Source organism: Rhinolophus sinicus, linkage group LG06 (assembly GCF_036562045.2).
Source record: "Rhinolophus sinicus isolate RSC01 linkage group LG06, ASM3656204v1, whole genome shotgun sequence".
Classification (NCBI taxonomy): Eukaryota; Metazoa; Chordata; class Mammalia; order Chiroptera; family Rhinolophidae; genus Rhinolophus; species Rhinolophus sinicus.
In genome coordinates, this window is record NC_133756.1 from 103755988 (window position 1) to 103769998 (window position 14011).

At 36.0% G+C, this 14011-nt stretch overlaps 1 protein-coding gene across 2 annotated transcripts in view; it reads right to left on the reverse strand.

Moving 5' to 3' along the window:
- Positions 1-3109: 3109 nt before the first annotated feature.
- The window catches only part of DEUP1 (deuterosome assembly protein 1), a 68972-nt gene continuing 58070 nt past the window's right edge, over positions 3110-14011 (reverse strand). For both annotated transcript variants that reach the window (XM_019737507.2, XM_019737506.2), the window contains 3 exons: positions 12509-12705; positions 6701-6815; positions 3110-3941 (listed from right to left, as the gene is read on the reverse strand). In XM_019737507.2, the coding sequence (XP_019593066.2) occupies positions 3765-3941; positions 6701-6815; positions 12509-12705 (489 nt within the window). In that variant the 3' untranslated portion in view covers positions 3110-3764. The remainder of the gene's footprint in view (positions 3942-6700; positions 6816-12508; positions 12706-14011) is intronic.

Sequence of the window (14011 nt, forward strand, 5' to 3'; positions counted from 1 at the left end):
CAGTGCAACTTCACTGTAGAGGAAAGAGCTGTACATCAGTTTGGAATGTCCTAGCCCTTAGGGTTTGGCTCCTGGTGATGTTCTAGTTTGTGGGGTTCGAAGGATTGGGCAGAGTTTCAGTAGTTATTTGGGCTTTAAGTCCTTGGGCACAGATCCCTGTCATACTTGTACTGCGTTGCTCAAACCCTGGGGTTCTTATGGTGTCATTGGCTCTGACCATTAAGCATACGACTAATATCCTATATTAGATTCCTACCAGGCATTAGTTGAAATGTACAAAAGGAGTGTGTAGATGCTCAGATGGTCCTATGTGAGGTCAAGTATGAGTGACATTTTCCTCCATGCCCACCAGCATTCAGGCAAATTCAGTTTGTGCACTTTTTCTGCAGCTATAATTTGATACATCTAGTATTTTTTCATTGTAACTGAAAGCGCCCCAAACTTCCTCTACTCGACTTTCCAAAAGGCATCCCCCATGTCTGGATGCAATCCACCCATCAATCACTACTTATCAAGTACATCCCATGACCAGGACCTGGGCGAGGTGCCTGGGGGAGGCCAGGAAGCCTACAAGTACTCCTCTCTTCTGGGAGCTTTCATGCCAGCTGGGGAGACTCGAGGCATGTAAAAAGAGGACATTTCCATGAACTGAGATAATGGGATGGTGAGGGGGAACCCCACATCACTGTTAAAACTACAATTGATGATAGATTGCTTGGGTGAAATTAACCATGATTAAGGCATAGCAGGGCCCTAGACTAACTCACCTCCAGGGCAGGCCTCTATCATTAGGCAGCCTGAGCTATTTCACTCCTGTCGCTGTCCCAAAGTGAGAGCGGACAGCCAGGGCCTGGGTGGGGCTGAGGCTCAGGACGATGGTGCTGGGAGACTAAGCTCCACGTAGCTAGAGCGGCTCTGTTGACAGATAATGAAGACTTGTTCATCATTTTGTTTTAACTGAAACCTGGGGGTTATCTGTGATTTTCCAGCAGCTTTCCTTCCCCCAAATTTGCTTAATTCCCAAACCAGTTAATGTGCGCCTGGATAATTGAGAAGTAAAAGTTTATGTTTAAGCCATTTTGAGGCAAAAGTTAACTCAAAGCGTGCTTCCTCTCTGAGCTGACTTCCGGTGTTTGATGGCCTGATTGGTCCTTTTCCTGTTTCCCTCTCTATTCCTTACGTCATGTTTTAGCTAAATCATGGGCTAAAGTGGCTTTTATCTTATAGAGGACATGATAGCCATTGACATGGTTGCTGAAGGAAAATACATTCTGTGCTAAAGTAATAACAGAGCAAATTGGCGTCTCCTCCAATCCCTCCCGCAACAACATCTGGGGCAGCTGCTCCATGGACTCCCTTGGGTCTGTGGAGGGGAGGCGAGGGAAGTGGAGTGAGAATGGACAGCAGGTAGGCCTCACTCCTCTCCTTTCAACATCCAGCCAGAGCTGCTTAAGTTTTATCTTGATTATATGCTGGGCTTCAGCATAGGCTTGCTTTTGAACACCGGATCCTGCTGTCAAATAAAAATATTGAGAATCACTCTTTTAACATAGCTGGTGTTAGTGAATTGCTGCACGACTTATTTAAAAGAAATGTGCTTATTGCCGTGAAATAATAATCTGGAAGGGCAAATTCACCGTGGTCCTGGACATACTCCACGTTTATGCTCTCTTGATTCCACTAAATTCTAAGAACATTGTAGCCTAGATCTTTATTTCACCACACACTTTTTGATCATGTCTTAATCCTGAAGAGAATGAAGTGACATTCAGATTTAGGGGATTATAAAGATGCGTATATTTAAACTTTTGCATTGTTTGCATTTGCATTAGGGATATAAAGGTTTGCACTTGGTTGATGGAGTCCCTTTTCCTAAGCATATTTTTCTTCCCATCTTCGAAAGATAACACTGGAAAATATTTTATTTTCCTTGTGTTCAGGCTAGAAATTACTAACTAATTTAATGGCATTGTGATTTTTTTCCCCCTTTATTGGGGAACAGCGTGTACTTCCAGGATTTTTTTCCAAGTCAAGTTGTTGTCCTTTCAATCTTAGTTGTGGAAGGTGCCATTCAGCTTCAAATTGTTCTCCTTTCAGTCTTAGTTGTGGTGGGCACAGCTCAGCTCCAGGTCCAGTTGCTGTTGCTAGTTGCAGGGGCACAGCCCACCATCCCTTGTTGGAGTCGAACCGGCAACCTTGTGGTTGAGAGGATGCGCTCCAGCCAACTGAGCCATCTGGGAGCTCAGCGGAAGCTCAGCTCAAGGTGCCATGTTCAATCTTAGTTGCAGGGGGCGCTGCCCACCATCCCTTGTGGGAGTCAAGGAGTCGAACCTGCAACCTTGTGGATGAGAGCCAACTGTCCCATGTGGGAATCAAACTGGCAGCCTTAGGCGTTAGGAGCACAGAGCTCCAACCACCTGAGGCACTGGGCCGGCCCGCATTGTGATTTTTTAAATTATTTTTCTCCTCTGGGGCTTTTGGGGGCCACCCTAAATAAAGGCTTTGTACTCCTCTGAGGTTTTGTCATGAAACATGGCTTCTGTGGACACAGCCTTCTTCACCAGCTGCTTGCTAATAAGAGGTGCTCCTGGGAAGTAATAAGAGCTGGAGCCAGGAATCAGAAGTCAGGCGTTTCTGCCTCTCTTGTTCACCATGATTCTGGGAAGTTTCTTAACAGGTTGATTTCAGGGAACAAGGACCCTAGCCTTGCTTGTTTTGAGTTGAAATAAACAATGCACTGGGGAGGCTTTTTGCAAAGATAAAGAGCTATGCAAATCCACATGGTCAAGTCACCTACAGTGAACAGGGCTCTGCATTTTCATGACAATGACACTTATTATCTAAAGACATCTTGACTTGTCTTTCAGTATGTTTAGGTTTAGTTTCTACAAAGAAAAAAATAAAGGAAACATAAAAGCTGTAGGATTTAGCTTGAGAAACTAACTAGGGACTTTTCATAATCTTTATGTAAATATCATTTTTAAAGGAAGAATAAGGGATTATCATGCATGTATATTTGTAACTAAAATTTTATTGTTCCTTTATTGTACACTCTTTTATTACATTCCTTTATTGTATTAAAAACAAAAACAGGTATTACAAAGGAGAATGTAACAATAATAATGCTTTATATTTTCTTTATCTTGTCCGTGTTCATGAAGTACTTAGTGCTAACAGGAGAATATTAACTTGTGGCACACTTTAACTGTGTAAACGGTACATTCCATGTGTTAAAACATTATAAAGATAAAAATGAAACGGTAACACTAGATCTTTTTTTTTTTCTAAAAGAAGTTTTAGGATGTTTATATAGCTCAAAATACTTTTTTTCTTTTCTTTTTTAAAAATCCTTGAGTTTTCGAACCTATTACAACTGAGCTGCACTTGATTCGTTTACCTTTGGAATTATAGCACTTCCCTGGCCCTCATTTTGTGTTGTTACAGAGGAAATCGGTTTTCAGTATACAATTCAAGTGGGAGTAAAAACTGCGTATTTAATTCCAAAATATTCCTTAGACTGGAAAAAAATCTCTTTTGGAAAAGTTATGTTTATTTTATAACTCTATAGCTGAACAATTTATTATGTTAATGCAGAAATACAAACAGCTATATCAAGCAAAATACTTACTATTTTCTAGCTGTCATACAGAAATAATTTACTCAAGAAAACAGAACAAAATTTCTCAATTTCATTAATCAGCTTTGTAAATATTTTGCCAGAACTCTTTTTCATGGGGTGAGGGAAACAAAAAAAGTGTAAAAGCTCATATGTGTCTATTTTCTTTTAGCTTCGTGTATTTATTAAGAGTAAATTCTGTGTGTCTTTGCAGTTCATCAATATGTGTGTTTAGAAGTTTTTCAAGTTCTTTTGCTCGCTTCTCTTCCTCCAGAAGGAAATGCTGTGCAGCCAAAGAAGCAGGGAAGGATATATCTGGGGGAGACTACAAAAAGAAAGAAAAAAGACAAGTTAGGTGAGGAACACAAAGCCTTTTTAAATCTTCATATTTACAGGCATGCATCCTCCCTGACATATTGTCAAACACTGCAACTCTTAATGAAATGATACACCAAAAGCTGAATTCCCTCTACCAGTGTAATGCAGTCTAATGAAATCCTCAAGGAACTAAAACATCACAGCTCCATGACATTAAAAAGTTCTAAAAATGAATATTATAGTGTCCAACTGTAAATGCAGGGACAACATAATTGCTAAGAAACTTGCCTAAAACATACTCCACTAATTTGCAGAGCCAATGATTTTCATTTGAAAACAGGCAACTCCTCACGATTTTAAGTAATCCACCTATTATCTTTCTGGCTTACTTAGTCTAGTCTTTAGCAAACGTCATACACAATGGTGAAAAATGGAAAACTTTCCGTTTGCAATATGGATACTGGCAATACCAGTTTTATTACTCAACATTTACTGGAGGCCCTAATCAATAAAATAAGGGAAGAAAAAGGAAAAAAGGTATAAAGATTTGAAAGTAGGAAATGAAACTGTCATATGTTGATTCTGCATATAGAAAATCCAAAAGAATCTACAGGACTGGAGTACATGTGCAAGTTCATTTGAGTATTTCTATGGGAGAAAAGATTCTGACTCCTACCTTGCACCATAAGCAAAAATTAATTCCAGGAGTAGATCTAAATATGAAAAGTAAAGAGCCAAAGCTTCCAGAAGATAACATATGATAATATTTTTATTACTTTGGGACAGGCAAAAGTTTTCAATAGGACACCCAAAAATATTAACCATAAAGGAAAAGATTCATAAGTTTGAATGTATTAAAATTAGGAACTGTGGTCATCAATAGATACCATTAAGTGAAGAGGCAAGTAAGAGTGGGAGAAGATATTTGCAATACATATATGATCAACAAAGGGTTTATATCTGGAATATACAAAGAACTTCCACAAATTAATAAGAATAAAGACAAGCCAGTAGAAATTTAGGCAAGTAAACTGAACACATTTTGCAGTGAAGGCTATCAAAATGGCCAATAAACATGAAAAGGTGCTCAACGTCATTAGTCACCAGATAAAAAAATTAAAACCACAATAAGGTGTTACTACACACTGACCATAAAGCTAAATTTAAAAAGGTCAATTAACATCAAGTGTTGGAACGAATATAAAACAAGGAGAACACTCATGAATTACTTATTGGGGTGTTAACTGGCTCAAATAAATTAGGAAAGCAGCTTAGCAATACCTCCTAAAGCTGACCTTATGCTTATCCTGTTACCTAGCAATCAAACTCTTAGCTATATGCCCAATGAAAATTATACACATGTGCACCAAAAAACACATACAGTGTTTTTAGCAGCGTTACTTATAATAGCCCCAGAAAAGGAAATAAGTGTCCGTCAATAGTAGAATGGATAAATTGTAGTATCATTGCATGTGGTGTTTCTATACAATGGAATACAATACAGAAACAAAAATGGATAAACTACAGCTACATAAAACAATATGGATGATGAATGTCATAAACAGTGTTGATTAAAAGAAGCAGGACACAAAAGAACATATGATATGATACCATTTATATAAAATTTACAAATAGCAACAACTAATTTATGATGTTAAAAGTGGTTACTTTGGGCACAAGTTGAAGGAGTGACTGGAAGGGGACATGAGAGGAGCTTCTGGAATGTCACGAATACTCTATTACCTGAGAGGTAGTTACACTGATGTGTTCCCTTTGTGATAATTCATCAAGCTGTCTGGTTCTGATTTGCGCATTTTTCTGTATGCATATCAGAGCAATGGGTAAGGTTTTTCAAAAACAGGCACAAAAGATCACTGTAGCTCTTTAAAATATAGAGATCCTTGAAGGCTCATGGAATGTCCAGGGGTGAGTCCCAAGCACTTACATTTTAAAAGGGCATCAATGTAATTCTGGCTTGCACTATCGGTGAATAACCATTGATTGAAATACTTCATGAAACATTATGGATCTCTTTTCCTTCTATAGAGAAGCACGGCCAAGTGACACACAGACCCACCTTGGGATCTTATTCAAGGAGCAACATTTTTTTAAACAATTCTATACACATCAGTATACGAGGTTGGACAATTAAGTTTGCGAACTCATCCTAGAAAAAGCCCTACAAACCTCATTGCTGCATATCACTACAGTCACCTTCAAAGCACTCCCCTTGGGAAGCTATGCACTGATGCCAGCGCCTAGTCCACCATTCAAAGCAATTTTGGAATTCTTTTTCTGGAATGGTCATCAGAGCTGTTGTCATATTACCCTTGATGTTCTGAATGTCAACAAAATATCTTCCTTTCAGTATTTCCTTTATCTTCAGGTAAAGAAAGAAGTCACTGGGGGCCAGATCAGGTGAGTCAGAAGGGTGTTCCAATACAGTTACTTGTTTACTGGCTAAAAACTCCCTCACACACAGTGCCATGTGAGCTGGTGTGTTGTTGTGATGCAAGAGCCATGAATTGTTGGCGAAAAGTTCACGTTGTTTTCATCTAATTTTTTCAAGCAGCCTTTTCAGTACTTCCAAATAGTAAACTTGGTTCACTGTTTGTCCACTTGGTACAAATTCATAATGAATAACCCCTCTGATATCAAAAAAGGTTAGCAACATAGTTGCAACAACTTTGCGAACTTAATTGTCTGACCTCATATCAGTGTAGGAGTAATCACCCCTTAAAGGAAATACAAAATCTAACAACTCACCAGTGGGTATGCTTCTTCATCACTAATCAAAGGACTTGTCATTTCTTTGGTTTGAAATGGCAGAGGTGGCAATGGAGGCGTTGCACTTCTCTCTGGCTCACAATCTTGGCTAAGTCTAAAAGAGAAGGAAGTGGTTGTCACTGCTGATACCAAGGACACCTGTTTGTTTATGTAGCTAAGGATTTTAATTTCTCTGATGTCTAACTTGGAGAAAACAACAAAAAAGTGTTTGGGCTTGTTATTTGGGTATTTTGTTGAAAATGACTTTCCTGGTGAATAATTTCTACTCCACTTAAAAGACTTAGAATGATTAATAATGAAGTAGAAAACTTTGCACAGTAATTGTTAAAAATATTCTATCTTGACTGCTTACATTGCTTCCCTCTCTGTGTTTTACTTTTGTATCTCTGCCAATTAACTAAATAACATGAAACCGGTTTGAGAAAAATTTCAAAATATCTAACAATGCTGCCCTTTGACAGTTCTAAATAGACACTCTTTTTTCTGTTCTCTATTTCACTTAACCTCACTGGCTTTCTTAACAGAGTTATACTTTTCTTTTTTAATGCTTCATCAAGTCTTTGTATAATAATAATTCTCATTCCTCTAGGAGCTAAGAGTTTATAACATGTTTTGAATTTCCATCATCTCCTAAGCTCCTCCACTCTGTTGACCTTGAGCAGGTAACTTTATCTTTCTGTTAACGTTTTCATGTATGAAAAAATGTTATGAGAAGTGAACTCCACAATTTGGATGCAAGGCATAGTGCAGAATTTGTTGTTTCTGCTAAAATACAGAGTAGAAGATGAGACTGATGAACATATCAGTGAGATTTTAAATTTTGGTATGCTGACTAAATAAATGAATAATAAACCAAAGAAACAAACCAATTTACCCTAAAATTTTACTTAAAAAAGGTCCTAGCAGTATGGGCTGTTTGGGACCAAATAAATATCTTTTGGAGTATTAATTCATGAGACTGGGGTTTAAATTTAATCAAAATCATCAAAGACCATGAAAACATAAAAATCCCTTCAATTTAAAATTATTTATTTTTCCTAGTAATTCAAACTCTCCACCGGTATTGATTAACTCTTTTCAAAGCCTTCATATTTTCATTTCTCATAGTTCAAAAAATTTACATTATTTTCTCTGGTCTTATCCAAAGACTATGTAGACTTGCTTCTTATTATGCAAACGTTTTCAAAGCTGTGCATACCAATAGCAATAAAAGTTAAGTGAGGCATCTGTAAATTAGTCCATAAAAACAAACACAACATGTGTTCCATTTTTACTTATCTTGAAATACATCTTTTTTTTTCTGAATGCATTCTCTCAAACCATAATTACCATGGAAACAGAATAGCAAATTAAATTGAAATAACATAGTTTATGATGTTCACAATCAGATGAAACATCCCACAATTCAAATAGAATTATAACAATTGCATAGTACATCTGCATAGAATCTTCAGCTGAACCTTTTAATTTGAGTGAGGCTACCATCTATTCTTCAAAGCTCAGTGACAAAAGTAAGATAATTACAGAAATGATTCAAGAAATATATATCTCTCTGTAATCTCAATTAGGTAGAGATTTCAGGGAAAATATTATTTGTCCTAAATTATATAAATAATTATCTCAATTATCCATTTTGCTTTGGATGTAGAGGTACAGTTTTATGGTGTTAATTACTAAAATTTATATAGGAACATTCTTTTTATTGTAAGATCAATAAAATGTAGAGATTGAAAGGAAAGACTACATTATGAAGTACTTTTGCTTTAGATCATCTTTATATCTGACAAGTTCTTTCTCTAGAATACAGCTATTCAAATACTTCATAAAACCACCTTGCGTAAAATGCTAAGTATATCAATTTAAAAGCCATCTTAAAAATTATTTCAGAAAGCTTTTAATACCCCGTCGCAAGCTGGTCTGTTCCGTTATCTTTTCCACAGGACTTGTTCCAAGGTTCCTGCCTGCTTTTTGCCAGGAGAGCAGGATCTGATTGCTTTGTTGGGGAGAACTCTACCCACCTGAGACTGGAGTGAACTCTTGGCACAGTTTTCAGAGTTGTCTGAATGTACATCCAATCCTGGCCCTCCATTAAATTTCCCCGGGCTATAGGATAATGTCCTCGGCATGGAACAGGATCTTTTCACAACTATGCTAATTCACTGGCTTCCAGCCTCATCTTCTAATGCGCTAAGTAATGCTCCCTATTCTATGAACTACTCATTATTTCCTGGCTTAGGACTCTTCAGCCTACTTTTTTTTACTCCTTGTGAGTAACACCATGGTATAAAACTTTCTCAACTTACTTTTCACTTTTAGATGACTGACTATTCATTCCTTGACAGGGTTTATTGTAAGAGTGGTTATGACAGACCTGCTGACGTTGTGGTTTTTAGTATTAGAAACTTAATTTTTTAACTAGACTTGGAGCAATTTTAATGATTAATGTTTGTGATTACTAAAATCTTTCCAGTACATGATATGACTTTTAAAACCATAAATTCACTTTTAAGTATGTATCTTAAATAGAGATAAAACTCCATTTATTACACAATTGCTTGTCATTAAAATTGGTTGTATATTAATAGCTCTGGATACACTACTCCAAATTAGCTTGTAAATTATCCTAAATTTCAAAACTCTAACTTTACAAAACTATAAAAATATTCAGTAAATCTTCATCAAATTCAATTACATCTCATTCATAATTTTTTTTAAGTGCTGAATAACTCTTTTAATGGAAAGCAAATCCTTTGGAATATCCTAAAATGCTTCACATTTTAAGTGGGTGACCATGAAGAGTTTCTTATCACTTCAAACAGGAGTGCAAAACAACAAAAACTGAGTTGCTTCTGAATAGATAAAATACTATTTTAACAATGTATTATACAAATCTTCCTTAGTTAAAAGAAAGAAGTGGCTAAAAATTAGACTACAGACTTTACAATTTTGTGGAACATTATCTTTATATACTTTTACCTAAGAGCTTTTTTCCTTTCTCAAATAGTTTAATAAGACCTTTTTGCATTCACCATTGATATATGTAAATATAACTCCTGCATTTTCATATTTTTGTCTAAATATATGTACATATACATATATATACATATATATATGTTGCTTTTACTGTTTGACTTTGCTGAGCTGTGCTGTGAGGGAAAAGAAAGAATATTTCGTGTTTCACTGGCTATATTTAATAGATATGTGCTTTACAGTTTTCTACTGGTGAGATCAGTGTCCTTGCATCTCAACAACTCCTTCTCCACAGTGGGTTTTACATGGTAATAATTTATTCGGAACATTTGAAATGCTGTTTCTTTTAAAAACCAGGTCACTGGAGAACACTGAAATCAGACAAGGTATTAAAACAAATTTAATGAAACTCGCAACAAACGAGACTGGCAGGACACAGGCTTTGCAGCAGGAATAGTAGTCCAAACTGCTTATTAAGGTAATCTCCTGCTGAGCACTTTACCTGGTATGCCGCTTTCTCTGTCCCCTACTGCCTTGTTTTTGTTAGGTACTTTTACCACATTCTGTACTGCCCAACAAAGAGAAAAAGGGAGGCAATACAAACAATAAAATACCTTTTAAAAATAATAAAAGGCAGAATAACGGCCTTTTTATTTAAATAAGAACACCTGGTACCTTCGTCTAAGGCTTTCACAGTTATTTCCAACAAGCAAGAATAGGAAACAATGTTCTGTACAATGTGCTCTATACAGACCAGGGACTAGCATATGTAACAAGACCCTGGATTTAGGCGCCTGCTTTCATCCTACAATGAGAAAACTATAGACATGGAGTTGTGATTTGACCCATAGAGAAATGAATCCATAGAGTAGGGAAGCAGTATGTAAAGGGTTTATTCTATATTAGAAAAGACAGAGGGTGCCAAAAAAATGTATACACATTTTAAGAAAGGAAAAACAAAAAAAACTATTAAAATTGTAATATTCAGTATATATTGTTAACAAAAGAGGAATACAAGTCACTTTTGACTTTTGCAATTACAAGAGGTGCTCAAAGTGTCCAGACACCTTTGATTACAGCGAACTACTGCTTGAGCCACGTTGAGCAAAGTGTCCACTTGTATGCATTTTTTTGGCACTCCTGATATATTCTTACACCAAAATCGAGATTAGACCCCTTTAGACAGATTTTCAGTTATACTGGCCAGTCAGCATGGGCATGTTCACCAGAGAACTGGCCCATGACTTTCTCAATGACCACTTCCTTCCTCCCTCACAGCATTGGTAGTACTGCTTCCCCCACCCCTCCACTGGTGTTTTTTGGAGGTAGCAGCTAGTCTTCTCTCATTTTCTTCTTTAACCACTTGAAGAGGGGTTATTAATTTAGTATTTTTGAGTGGTTGCTGTTTCTTGCATCGGATTAAGATATATCCTTCTAATACATACAGGGCTGAGGTAGTGAAAGTAGAAGAAAGCTGTACTACACCCACAAGAATGTTGAACAGGCATATTTTTTTTAATACGTCCCACAGATTTATGGATTTATGTACCTGTAGAACTGGGCATGCTTAGTTACAAAGATAAGCCTGGCATCACTCCTCTCCTACCGGACTATCTTTGAGGAAATGTCAGATTCAGACATTTGTCTATCCACCAAAACATACTTTTTAGACACTGTGAGTTGTCGGAGTATTAATATTATTATAAATACTAATAATTAGTAGTCATATCAATAATAATGGCTAACATTGATGGAACTACTATATGTTTTACATGGAACTATATGTTTTCTCCTATTATCCTCACAAAAACCTTATAATTATTATCCCTGTTTGTCAGATGGGATGTTGAGAGTTACAAAGGTTAAGTAAATTTCCCAAGGTTGTAAAAATTAATTATTTTATATGAAAACAGTATGTAAGGTTTTCATGCTAAGTATTATGAGCTTCTAAGCAAAAGTTGTATTGAAGTTGGGTCTGGATCTATTAATTCATATTTTTCAGTAACATGGAATGTTAATAAATCTGATACCTAGTAAGTTTGGGGAAGGTTACACACTATCCCCCTTCTTGGTAACTCAGAATGTACATTAGCATATTAACACTGAGCGATCCTGTAGAAAAGAAACTTGTTTGTTTTACTGATCATTTTCCAAGTTCACGAAAACAGTGAAAAACCTCCAGAGACAGTTTTGACTCATAAATATTAAAATTGAATAAATTAGTCTAATTTTATGGTTGATATGTTTACTTAAATTTTGAACTAAGGCATTTTAAAGAGCATGGGGATAATGTGGACAGTAGATATGGATTTCCCATATGCTTCTCTTCACTCAGAGAAAACCTCTTACACATTCATAGATCCTTTCCTTATGAATTAACCAATAGTTTGTTGCCACTGCTGGAATATCAGTATAAAGTGTACAGATTTTTGATGTTAAGTCAGAAGTGAGCATGAAATGCCTATATTTTCTATTTTTTTGAACAATATACATAGCATAGTAAAATCAAATTTTTCTATTTCTATGACACAAAAAATAAGATTACTTAGTTGTGTATTTTGTATGCCACATCAGCTAATAAGAAGGGTCTGAAGCGATTAAAATTCTCTATAACACTCAACCCATTTCACTGTTATATTTTAAAAGCTTAGTGACAACACAGAATTTCATATAAAGCAATGTATCTACTACATTATCACTATAAAGTAAAATTTAAACTGAAGAGAAAGGATATAAAATTACAATTTTGAATTATTTAAAATAAATTTTAATTAAATGTTTATCCATTTATATCCTTATATAATGGAGTCAGCATACCTATCTTCATTTTTTTCCATTTTCATTTGGCTTTCATAGGCGTACTGTCCCATTTCTTCATAGGTGTTTTGATTAGCCCATGCTGATTTTCCATTGGCATGAAGTTTTGCAAGATCATTTCGGAGCCTTTCATTCTCATATTCCAATTTGTTAATAGATGTATGCCTTGAATGTTCCCTGTTAGTGAAGTTCATATTCTACAGAATAAAATAAACCATCACTGAAAAAAATTGTTCCTTATAAGTGATGTGCATTTTCTGTGCATTTGGACCTGTACGTTGGCCCTTTCATTTGAGTCAAGTGATGTGGCTCTATTCTTGTGAACCTCCCAAATGCCCTTTTCCACCCTCACCTCCTCATGACAGATACTCAGTGACGGCTGCCACTGAATGCATCGCAATAAAAGTAATGCATACACTATTGCCCATGTTCCAATACAGAGAAGATTCACTCATTAGCATTCGCTGTATCTAGAACAAATTGGCTGGAGTTGAGAGTTCTTGTGTTTATAGGATATGCCTTCTAGTGTTGATTAATAATGGAACCTACATACATTTCAATCTGAAAGAATTTTTTTCTGATTAAAATAATAGAAAATCATATGTTGATTCCCCACTGTTGGGTGATGTTACCAAATATATGCTAAATCCACATAGACTGGAGTCTGATTCTGGACCATTCTATACCAATGATCTAAGAGTTGAGATTGTGCCAATACCACATAGTTTTGAGCAATGTAGATTCATGATAAAGTTTTACTATCTGGTCTGGGCCCCCCAATTTTAATATGTCTTCAGAAGAGAGTAAGAAACATGTTTAAATCACAAAATGAGAGATTTAGAGCAAGAAACAAGATTTCTGATGCTGTTTCAAGTAAATGCTGTAATAAGTTTCCTAGGAAGAGTCTAAACTTTTCTTCTCATAAAGTCTTTAAAAATAAAATATATTTTCACATGAAAATGCTTTTTATGACTCTACATAGTCATTTCTAGTCCCATGATTTGAATATCTGTGAATTATATAGTTGCTGATTAAACAATAGTTCTATGCTGTCAGAAGGGTAGTATTTTAGCACAAAAAGCATACCATAGATGAAATATTTATTTTGAAGCTCCAAATTTCTATGGTTAAAAGCCTGTAAGACTATAGAAGAGTATGGCTTAGAACTTTCATTTTGAAGTTCCTAAATTTAAGGCTTTGAGTGACATTTCTATGGCACTACATATTAGGCATTAAAATTCAATATATTTTAGGCATTAAAAATGGTTACCTGTTGGTTTTGCCTTTTGTTTCAAAGGACAAGCATTTTTCCTACATTTTCTGTTCACTGCCTAATGTACTATAGAAGTCTGTAAGTCTTTAAAAAGGTCTCACTTTTGAATGAAAGGAAATGCTCCAGGAGGGCGAACTCCCCCAAAACAATACAGGAAGGATTAGATGCTGATGTGTCTATTGACTAAGGTGCCTTTGGAAAAGGTCCATTGGAGGTATTTCTCTGCTTGT